Genomic DNA, 12,215 nt, shown 5'->3' with positions numbered 1-12,215 from the left:
GGGAAGGTGTGTAAGTGTTAGTCGTGTGGGGATGCCCCCTCACGGGGGCGTACGTGTCTTTTGGTGTATTTGTCTGTCTGGTATATTGTTTGTCGGGGGTCGCAATTTTAAAGAAATGTATTCTAAAGTAATGCAAATAACTGATAAATAAGTAAAAACTTACCTGGGCATAACCCCGGCACAGGTGCTGTAACAAAGATGCCGACGGCGTCTATGCTTAAGCCGGGGATTAGGTCGGTGATTAAAAGGAAAGAAAGGGATTCTTTCCAGGTAGCCTTAATAAAGGCAGGTAGAATTTGCTCCTTGCACTACACTTTCACAAAGCACGTGTGCTCTGGTCGGCTGCCCGCTAGGAACTGCGCCCGTAGCGTCCCTAGAAAAGTGGATGCGCACTCGTCGAAGCTCATTCTCCCCTACTCCATATCTCTGGGGCGAGACTTACCCAATGATAGACAAAAATCGTTCCCGCCCGTTGCATTAACGAGCTGATTATTTTTTAAGCTGTGATCAAGGAATCAACAGCCAACAGTTTATTCAAATCCACATTTATAATTTTCGTCTTTGCTTGAGAAAACAGACTTATTTATATTAAAATTATTGCATAAATTGCGTAACGAGTTTGTAGTGTTTACGAAGATAGTGTGCCCGGACTGCCCGGGTACAATAAAGAAATGCCGACTTGTACAATAAAGAGACGCCGACTTTTAGTTTTTATACGGTTTCAATATCTTCGTAAACACTAATAGCCGGATTCATGAAAGGGTCGTAAGGCGTTAGTCGGATTAAGGAGTTTTGCGCCCGTGTAAACGTATTCACAAAAAATGCGCTTCCCTTGGGCTAATAGTTACGTCAAAGTTTAGACCTTCTACATGACATGCATAAAAATCGTGCAACTTAAGGTGTTGTTTATTAAGTTCATTGCATTTTATTTTTTTAATTGCAATATATTATTATAAGTATTTTCAGTGCTTCATAATAGTTTAATCACAAGACAATAGACGTGGCATTATAATAGTTGCGCCTTCTTCGTGCACTTTTTGTGAATGGGACTACGCTTTTTATTTAAATTCGCGCAACATGGGCGCAAAATTTTTGCGCAACTTCCGCTAATCAGACTAACGTTACGCCTCGATGAATCCGTGTATATATGTATATGTATACAGGGCTCTTCCATAGAACTCATTTTTTAACTACTAAAATAATACCGCAACTATTTAAAGGAGAGCGTGAGCAGGATTGTGTGCAATTGCCAAATGTCTGATTTTGTAAAAGACCGCGATCAGCTCAGCCCAAAACGGACCGCGATGCGACGGGACTGCGACCGCCTAATGCGTTCTCTCCTTTACGGAGTGTATACACTCTACACTCCATAAGTTAGCCATACAGAGTTACAATTCTTAGGGAAAATTGGTTAAGCATTAATCAGTTTTAGTTAGTTCCGAAAGATGGCAGCAGCTGTATTATTTTATGACTTAAACTAAGGAAGACTAGTGAAGTTAGTCAATAATGCTAATAGTTCTTTATATTGTGTATGATAGGTTCCAAGGGTTCTGCTGAAGCTTTCCAATAAGCAAGTGGAGCACTCCTCAAGTACTTCAAATTAACTTTTAGCATTCCAGTTGCCTGAAAACTGCACCTGAAGTACATTCTGTCAATTGGAAAGCAGCTAATTACTCATAAATTTACCTATGAAATGGAAAAAACAAAAAACTAAAGGATTAATTCATTTTTTTTTTCAATTAACAAATGTCAGGTAAAAGTATTTCTCAAAAAATGTATGTTGATTGAATTTAATAATCTTAAAGAATTCAAATTTAAAATGAGAATATGTTTTGAACCAATAAGGAGTATAAAACATTAGGTTATAACAAAGTGAAACAGTAGAAAGTGTTTTAAAACTTTTTTACATTGTTAATGTTTTATTTTTATTGCCAAAGTTATAAATAAACTTTGGATAAAAAAACTTTGCTGATTTTATATGAACACTTAATATAGGGTTTACAACAGCGTTGCCGGATTTTGAAACTTTCTGAATAAATAAGCGGGATCCTTTCATCCAAAAACGGGACATCTATTTCATGACAGACCCGGAGTCATGACGCGTCTCAGGATATCTGGGTAACATATTGTTACACAGACCAGCCGGCGAAGCAAGAAGAGCGCCAGAAGGGCCCTAGCCAGCGGGGCCCAGCCAGGACAAAAGGAAGTCCCACAAAGCGCCTACACCGGCCGCATTTGCGGTCGGGGTAGACGACGGATGGGGCCCACCTACGAAGGCTGTCCAGGCCTACACGAGATGAGGCAGAATAAAGAGGGATAATCCCCCTCGATCCCAAATCATCGAGGCCAATTTCTAGCCATGGAATAATGGCGCGCGCGCGCGTGGCGCGGGTAACATATTGTTTTTAAAGAAATTGATGTCTAAAAAAAAAGGACGAACTCGGGAAATATCTACTTAATAACAGACCTGGAGAAAATAATTAATGCCTACAAAAAAAAAACAAAACAAGAGCAGGAAAAGTGCGACTGAGCCTGTCCCGCGCGGAACATTTAAATTTGGGTTAAAAATCGGGACGTCTGGCAACGCTGGTTTACAAAGAAGTGGTATTTACAATTCCTTTGTAAAATTACATTTAAAAGTGAAACATGATCATGTATTTAAACATACTGAAATGTTCCAATTAAATCAGACGTTTATGATAAGTTTGAGGGAGTTTCTGATAATGTACTGAAACATTTCTTTCATAAATGTCATATATTTCAAATATATCTGAAACTATATGCAAAATTTTAAAATTTCAATGAAATACGTCATTTTTATAAATTTCGTAAAATTTAAAAACACTAAACAAGATAGAACAGAGAATGTATTTTTATTAAAATAAAATTTTTACAATGACAGACATCAAAGATATTTTAACATCAAGTCAACTGAAAAATAAATATGACAATTTAATTCAAAAATAAACGTAAAAAATTTCTATTCATGATTCTAAATATATAATTTAATTCCCAATTTTTTCGATTTCATCTGAGTCCTCTGCATTCAGATAATGGATTTTTCGATTGAAATGTTTCTCAATCGACTTACAAATGGCCATCGACTGATCGGAATCCACAAGGTTTATAGCGATTCCACGTTTGCCAAATCTTCCTGTGCGACCAATTCTGTGTAGATAAGTCTCACAGTCTGCTTTGCCGTGTACATCGACTGGTAAGTCGAAGTTTACAACGATGGTAACTTGTTCTACATCAATACCTAAAATATTTTCTGTTTAGGGTATGTATGCCCACAAAAATATAATCTGAAGTTTTGAAAGTTGTCGCAAATGCATAATGTATAAAGGACCTTACAAAAAAGTAGGACAAGCTGTCAACTACAGATTCTTTGGAAGAAAATAATTTTACCTTTTTCAATTAATTGAGAGCCTATTTTTCAAGACTTAAAATTAAATATTATTGTTTACGAATTTCAGTTGAAATTTTACATAATTTTGTATTCCCAGCCAGTACCAAGCCAAGCTGTATGCTAAATTTTGCCCAAAAAAAATTCCTAATACTTCCAGGTTTTCCAGTTGCTATTTCTCAATCACCAACGCTTCTTCAATTTTTTATCAATATCTCTCACGCAAATAATTAACAAAGTATGATTATATCAAAAATTATACAGTGGCCGCCATATAATTTATTACAAATAGCGAACATTTTTATTTATAATTTAAAAAAAAACTTTATCTTCTAACAACTTTTGCTTGTATGAATACCAAATAAAGACAATCTAGATATTCAACGAGATCTTTGATTTAGTAAAAAATAATAGTGCTACACAAAAAAACAAATTATTAAGAACTTTGTTGCTAAAGTTTTTACTCTCATTAAAAAATATATAAAGGGCTCAAGTTAAAAAACAGTGATTTCGAGATAAATGGCATTAAAGATTTTTTCAAATTAACCATATCTTACATATTGTACAAAAATAAGTAAATTTACCAACAAAATATACAGGGTGTCCCAGAATAACGTGTATCACGGAGGACCACAGATTCGTGGACTCAAAATAGGCAGATTTAGGCTAATTCACCTATATCCGAAATCGCGCATTTTTTTCTTTTTTTTTGATCAGTTACTGTAGCTGAAAATATAGTAATACCTCCAAATTTTTTATAACTGCATCGATTTTTCTCAAAATTTAGAATTAGGCTCATCTTACCCCCCACTTCAAAACTTATATATGCGCTAGGTGCGCTTTTTGCTCTTAAGGGGTGAAAACCACCACTTATTGGAAAAAAAGAAAAAATAAAAATTTAAGTATTTTATGTAATCAAATGTTTTTCATTTATGCAGTATGAGTAATTTCATGTGCTATCTAACATGAAGCTTAATGTGTCCCAAATTTTCAAACCCGGAAAAACCTTTAAAAACCACCCCTTTGGATGAAAATATAAAATTTTTTTCAACTTGAAACGTTTTAATCATGCATTTTTATTAAATTAAAATTGATTTGATTGTTATTAAAATTCTGAGTTTAAAAATAATTTATTGCGAAAAAACATCAGTGATGGCAGAAATTATATCAGTTACTGACAAAATTGAAATAATAAGAATTTCTGGAGAAAATGTTACATCACATGAAGCTGCAAGAATTTTTAATCACCGCCATCCCAATCGAACAGTAAGTTACAGTACAGTAGCACGAATAAAATATTTAATCATACTGGTAGTGTATCACACGTAAGACCAAAAGAATACCGACAAGCAAACTTGCACGAAAATAGGATTTTAGATGCTTTCCTAAATAATCCACGACTAAGCATACGACATACGGCATTGAGTTTGAATTTAAACAAAGAGACCATAAGAAAATGTCTAAAAAAGAATAAATTGAAGCTCTTTAAACCAAAAATTTTACACACTCTTTTAGAAGGAGGCAATTTAAGGAGGTTAGACTATGCTTTCTGGGTGCAAGGCGAATTTCTGAACGACAGAAATTTTTTGAAAAAAATTATTTTTAGCGAAACTACTTTTTCTACAAATGGTGTTGTATCGACGCAAAACTCTCGATATTGGGAAAGAGACAATTCCAGGTGGATAATAAATGCTAAGAATCAGTATGTTTATAAATTGAATGTTTGGTGCACGATTTTTAATGATCGAATTATCGGACCCTTTCTTATAGAAACTTTAAATGCCCAAAATTGTTTACGTCTTTTGGAAACAGAATTTACTGATGTTTTGGACATTCTGCCGCTAGATGCTAGACAGAATTTATATTTTATGTTAGACGGTGCTCCTGCACATAGTTCGCGAATAAATAGAAACTGGCTGAATACTAATTTTCCGTTAAAGTGGATAGGACCTCATAGCCCGCTGCAGGACTGGCCAGCCAGGTCTCCTGATCTTACACCAATGGATTTTTATTTTTGGGGTACAGTTAAAAATAAAGTTTACACCAATCGTCCACAAAACATAGAAGATTTAAAACGACGAATAAGAGAGGCATGCCGAAACATTTCTTGTGAACAACTGCGAAAAGTAAATACTCATATAAGAAAGGTAACAGAAGAATGTATAAGGAGAGATGGCGGCTACATTGAAACTAAGAAAATAAACAGAGTATTAGCTTATTTACATTTGTATTAAATGAATTTTCTGTACAACCCTGTATACGATTTGGATGAAACTTGACATGGGTATATTTTCGATGATACTGATTAAGACTAAGCATCAGCATTTCCCTATTATATTCACTAATCAAAAATACCGAAAAATCGATCCCCTTCTAATTTCCCCTAACGCACACCTATACATGTATTAAGTTTAATGATCCTCAAATGTCCACCCCATTGGTCTGCATAAGTGGTTAAAATTTGAAAAGGATTCGTCAATTAACACCTGAGTTATAGGCCTGTGTCACCTAAATCGTAGCCACACTGTTTATATTATTTATTTATTAACCCACAGAGAATGCACCGCGGAGCCCGAGGGCCAAAGACCTTTCCAGTCAACCCTTTAAAATGTTTCAATCAATTAAACTCTACTTACTGTCGATTAAGTCTTGGTACACTCACACTATGTACCAAATTTGATTTTTTTAAGTTCAAGTATAACTGAGATAACGATTTTATAAAGGTAAGTTGCGTTAAATCACCATGTTTTGGGTTCCCCTACATGCCCCTGCTCTGTGGGTTCTTATACGAAACACCCTGTATATAACACATACCTCTCGAGAGTACATTTGTTGTGATAAGAACTTTCTCCTTTCCCTGTCTAAACCTATCCAAAACGCTTATACGCTGGTCCACAGTTAAATCTCCCGAAAGTACAGCTACTGCATGACCATCTGTGGTCATTTTTCCTGACAGCCAAGAAGCTGTTTTTCTTGTCTAAAAATCATGTTTGTTGATACTATACTAAATATTCCTAATAATTTATCCTTACATGGCAGAATATTATGGCTTGACCAACGGCTATTGTACCGTAGATATTTGTAACGGCACTGTACTTTTCTTGCTGATTTGCGCACCTCACGTAATATTGAGTAATGTTATCTAAGCTTTCTTCTTCCCGTTTCAACCTCATTATAATGGGAGTCTTTACAATGTGCTCAGCGAAATCCATAACCTCTTGGTCGTACGTTGCTGAGAAAAACATCATTTGACAAGTCGGACTGAGATTCCTACAAGAACATTTAATAGATCAATATGAGCTAAACGCTAATTTACATCTAAATTCATACTTATGTATTCTAATGCACTGATCTTGATGTCCTTGTGTTGCTATCATAACATCAGCCTCGTCCAAAACGAAAACGTCGATTTTTTTCAAATCAAATACTCGAAATTTGATACCCCAATCCAAAACTTTTCCTGGTGTGCCAATTATTATATGTTCAGTCAATTTTGTTCCTCTAGGCACTACAACAGTGAACAAATAGAGTTGTAAATAATGCAAATAAACAGAAATTTACCATCCTCTCCCCTTACTGCAAATCTCATTTCAATTTCTGGGCAGAATTTTGCCATATGAGCTGCAACTTCACCAGTCTGAATTGCTAATTCGTAAGTTGGAGAAAGGCACAGTACCTATAAAATTAATTATTCAACACAAACACTCGAGACATTTTATTTGAAAAATAATCTTACTTGTGGGTATTTCTTTGTTACATCAACTCTACTTAACATAGCCAGAACGAAAGCTGCAGTTTTTCCAGTACCTGACTGTGCCTGGGCTATTAAGTTCTGTGGGGGATCTGCCAAAAGAGTAGGTAGCGCAGTTTCTTGGATTTTGGAAGGAGCATTAAATCCCATGTCAAAGACTCCTTTTAGTAGTTTTGGATTCCTAAAAGTAACCTTGTTTAAAGTATATCATAGTCTGAGACAAAGGATCCTTACAAATTCAAAGCTTCGAAGGATTTGACAGAGTACAGTGGTGATTTTGGATCTTTCCGCTGCACCTCGATGTCATTTTTACTTTCAACTAAGCCTTTTCTTATGACCTTTGCTAGGAGACTCGCCTCTGCAGGACTGAATTGATCAGGAGCATCATCGTCATCTTCTCCGATTGCGTTTTTTGCATGATTATCACCTTCGTTTGAAATTTCTACATTTGCTATCTGAAATTGGGTTATGTTACAACTATCCAAAAAAACTGCAGCAAAACAAACCTTGTTCGTGAGGTTTTTCTCAGTTTCAGCTACATACTTGGCCCAATCTATTTTACTAGACATTGCTAGACGATGATCTTTTGTAGAAGATTTTCCTTCGTTGAAAACAAATTTTATTTCGAGATAAACGGAAATTGAGTTGCGGCACTATAAATCTGAATTGTGATTCTGAATGTCTACTGTCTGCAGCTGCACCAAATAATAACTAATAGTTAAGTTACGAGAAAACATTAGAATTTTAATGTTGGCAACCACGAGTCAAAGCGACCTCTATTATGTTCTGTGGAGCCACCCTAGAATTTTAAATTCAAATCTTTTCTTTACGATCTTCTATTTGGCGCAGCAGTGCAGCTGCTGCGCCAAATTAATGTTATTGTTAAGTTATCAAATTATGAGAGCGAATAATGAGAAACATAATATTTAAGGCTCATTGCACCATTTTTTAGGATCTGCGTAAATTTCAAAATAATTATGCGTTTCACAAATATGTATTAAGCATTACTTCGAAGCCTAAGATCCATAGACCACCCCTAAGATCTATTTTAAAAACTCTATCTGTCTGCACATTGAGCACTGTGTTTCATCAAAGCTATATCACCATCATTAGATATAATATAGCGATTCTAACATTACAAAACCATGCTAATATCTAACATAAAAATAAATTATACAAATATTATTAATTAAAAGCGTTCTAAAGACTTTGTTATGTACATTAAATTTTTGTATTGTCTGTAATGGTTAAATCATCCTGATTAAATAGAAATAATCGTACATATTTTGTGTAAGCGATTTTCATAACATAAATATTACCATAGAACAGAATTTGTCTGTAATCTCAAATTTGGGTGTTACCCAGAACCATCGATCTGTACTATAAGATCGATGCCCAGAACTACAAATGTGTGCGTGCGCTTGCGCGATCAAATTTTAGCCATACAATTAGACAAATGTCGCTAGATCAAAATTGAATATTCGCATTCGCACTATTACCTATAATGTATAAATCAGTAAGGATACACATTTCTTTATAAAGGTTTTATGGGATTAAAGAATTGTGACGTTGAAACAAGATAATCATATAAAAAAGGTAGTAGCACATACTTCTATCCTATACTAATCATTTTGCGATTGACTTGAAGCCGAAAAGTGGGGCGACGGACCAGCGTATTCATACGCATGCGCTTCCTTTATGGGTTTTGATTGGTTGAAAGGAACCAAGAACGGTAAACAGTAAGAAAGCCAAGCTAACCTAAAAATATTCTCATTATGTTTTGTGTTGATGTGTTGTGTTAGTCCTTTGGTGTATTTTCTCTAATAATTGCGACTATTATCCTGTATATATTTTAACCAAAAACTTTATTAAACTTTGTTTGTTGTTAGTTATTAGTATTAGAGATATGGGTAGACTTTGTGCCTTATGTCGTTCAAAGAAAAGCGAAGAAATTTAGCTCCACGGGTAAGTACATTATATTTTTATTATTATTCAATATTGTACACTGAACTGGTTTATTATGCAAAAATCGATATATATGTTTGATAGATATTATATTTATGCGTACTTTTATAGTATATATTCATGGGTATTNAATTGTCATCAGATCAAAAATAAAATTGTTAAAAGATTTATTATGTTCCGATTAAAAATAGCTTCCAAAAAATGTCAAAAAGCATGCAAAAAGCTTGCAAGTAAAAGTGTTGCTGGACATTTATTGTAACAAATACTATCACTAGTATTAAGTATTCGTTTTTCTAATGTAAACCCAATAAATTTCATTGTGTAATGTAGGTATGCTTAAATTTACTTGCCTAGAAAATATAAGCCAATAGTTGTTATTATTATATATTTATCCTTCCCTATTGCGCAAGTAGATTCTATATTCATTCATTATTTAAAATCACTTTCCAAGGGAGTTATTTGCCTAAAACTGTGCGTAAAATTTAAAGTTACTTTCAATTTGACATTGGATGCAACATGGCGGATGGGCGGGGTTTAGTCGCTATTGTCGCCACTGTCTTGCATATAGCCACTGTACCCAGAACCATCGATCTGTACTATAAGATCAATGCCCAGAAGTACAAGTGTGCCTGCGCTTGCGCGGTCAAATTTTAGCCTTAGACAAATGGCGCCAGATTTCAAAACTGAATATTCGCATTCACACTATTGCCTATAATGTATAAATCAGTAAGGATTTCTTTATAAAAGTTTTATGGGATTAAAGAATTGTGACGTTGAAACAAGATAATCATATAAAAAAGGGAGTAGAATTCTTAGAGAAATCGTTTCTTTTAAATATATTCACTATGGAGTGCATTACTCATATTCTCAGTAAACACATGAACGACAGAAAACACAAATTATACAAATGTAAATAAACGCAATTCTCCTATTCTTCTTCTTCCACACTAATTGATTTTATAGATTTAGATACGGCATCTTTCACCAATAATAATTCTTGCGTTGTGTTAATAAGTGATGGAGTATTATTTATAGTAAGGATCGTATAACAACAATTTTTGTGGCAGTTTATGTATGATATTATACAAGATTAAAAATTTCTTTATGAATTATTAAAATTAGTTCTAATTTTAGCATACCGTCATACGACCCTAATAATAATTAGATGCCTATATAAAAGAAACTATTTCAATTCATAAGAACTGGATTTGAAAATAAAGCAAGTTATTATAAAATCATAAAGAATATGTAGGTATATTTATTATAAAATGGACATTATACAGATAAATAAAAAATAAAGCATATAAACAAGAAGTATATATTTGAAACAATGGTCTTTAATGATTTGAAATAAACAAATAAAAAGCAATTTTGGAATAATTATGTACAGGATTAGTAAACGCGTTTTTCAAAGGGGTAATAGACTTATAGCGGAAGAGAAAATAAACATCGATTTATGGTAAGTAGATTATTTATATTATTTTTTAATTAATTTCAGTCCCAGAGAAGTTTCAAAACTTTCTAACCGAGAACCCAGTTTTTTTAGTATAAATAACGACTGGTAAAAACGCTGTGGCTGTAAAGCGACGTCCTTGAAATTGCCATATGCAAAGTACACAAATAACGGGGCCGTTTTCAAATTTTATTATTTTTTTATTTGATAATTTTTACGATAAAAATACGATATTTTAGATCACATATTGCTTTAAAAAAACTAGTACATATTAGTTTCAATAAATTAAAGAAAGTGTATAGTATTACTAACATTTTTTTATTGTTTCGTTTATTTACCGGTAATTGTAACCGATCTAATTGAATAATTATTGAACTTTTTCCTTTTTTTATAAATGAGATCTATCCATTAAACAATTAATCTAGGGAAGAACAGTTTTCTATCCTAAAAACATTCTAGTGAAAGCAAACCGAAATTAAGATGGGCACTTTTGTCGAGATTCGCCGAAAGATAAGCCCGCACATATGCATAAACGGTAATAATTGCTTATTCTTCAGTTATCCTAATTAAAATATGGTGGTTTTTGTAAATGTTAATTAGTAGCAATTAAATGGAATTTAACTAAATGCTCCAATTCTTACAAATGTGCATATAAGTATGTAGGTATGTATGTATATGTATAACAGGAATATGGTTGATTGCGTGGTAATTCTTTTTTACCTGTTTACCATATGACTATTAAAATATATATATTATTCATAATAAGTAATTTATATATGAATTGTGTGTGCAATTATCTTTAAATATTAGCTGAAAAAACAGAATATAAAACTAGAGAAAGCATAAGTTTGTCACTTAAATTGAACAAATATACAGAAAAGCAATCACAGAAACATTAAAATCTTAAACATGAATAGAACAATTTAAAAAAAAACGTGATATAAAATATATCTATTCATATTTGTAGAAAGAAATATACATACATATGTTTGGTAAAGAATGTGCTAAAATTCAGCATTAGATTCTACAATGAAAATTATGGGGGTAGTAGCACAGAATAATTGTTTTATTTTCTGTGGTAGTACTCATATAAGAATAGGTTGATATGCGCTCTTTTTCAAGATACGGGGTGTTGAAGTTAATAAAATATTGGAAACCTACATATCTGTTTTTTTATTTTATTTTAAATGATGAATAAATAATATCCTGAATACCCATTATAGACTCTTTTATTGTGATTTTTTAGCTGTAGACTCACATGTACGTACCTACCATTTGTGCTACTTCTTTTGAAAACACCCTGTAGATGGAGTGACGTACAGTTTTTAAATAAATAATATTATTTAATAATTGTTTCTGTTTACATTTTTTTTCTTACTAGTTAAGTAAATCAAATTTAAGTCACAATTAAGATAGAATGTTAGAGGCTTTATAAAAATGTATTTTTACTGGATATTGCTAGAGATAAATGATAATATGTCAGACTATGTTTGGGTATCTAATTTTATTAGTAAATGTGTCAAATATCAATTTCATTTTTAAATAAAAATAATTATTATTCAAATAGTCACGTTATCAACAGAAAGAAAGAAAAGAAAGAATGAAAGAAAGAAAAGACAGAAAAGACAGAAAAGAAAGAA

At 33.0% G+C, this 12,215-nt stretch overlaps 1 protein-coding gene across 1 annotated transcript; it reads right to left on the bottom strand.

Annotated features, from left to right (window-relative positions):
• Nucleotides 1–2,903: 2,903 nt before the first annotated feature.
• On the bottom strand, nt 2,904–7,848 carry LOC108909413 (DEAD-box helicase Dbp80). Its single transcript, XM_018713745.1, has 8 exons — nt 7,664–7,848; nt 7,392–7,612; nt 7,143–7,338; nt 6,968–7,082; nt 6,737–6,914; nt 6,439–6,676; nt 6,221–6,383; nt 2,904–3,259 (listed from the first exon to the last, which is right to left on the bottom strand). The coding sequence occupies exons 1-8, from the start codon at nt 7,724–7,726 to the stop codon at nt 3,006–3,008; spliced, it is 1,428 nt and encodes a 475-aa protein (XP_018569261.1). The 5' UTR covers nt 7,727–7,848; the 3' UTR covers nt 2,904–3,005.
• Between the last annotated feature and the right edge of the window lie 4,367 nt (nt 7,849–12,215).

This window comes from Anoplophora glabripennis, unplaced genomic scaffold (assembly GCF_000390285.2).
Source record: "Anoplophora glabripennis isolate ALB-LARVAE unplaced genomic scaffold, Agla_2.0 scaffold337, whole genome shotgun sequence".
NCBI lineage: Eukaryota > Metazoa > Arthropoda > Insecta > Coleoptera > Cerambycidae > Anoplophora > Anoplophora glabripennis.
Note: the sequence above shows the minus strand (reverse complement) of the source record. Positions and strands in the feature narration are given on the sequence as shown.

Excerpts from the sequence above, each read along its gene's own strand:
- LOC108909413 (XM_018713745.1), bottom strand. The coding sequence starts at position 7,726 with ATGTCTAGTAAAATAGATTGGGCCAAGTATGTAGCTGAAACTGAGAAA. Across the intron at positions 7,083-7,142 it reads TAACAAAGAAATACCCACAA|GTACTGTGCCTTTCTCCAAC; the intron begins GTAAGATTATTT and ends TTAATTTTATAG. Across the intron at positions 6,384-6,438 it reads AAGCCATAATATTCTGCCAT|ACAAGAAAAACAGCTTCTTG; the intron begins GTAAGGATAAAT and ends CATGATTTTTAG.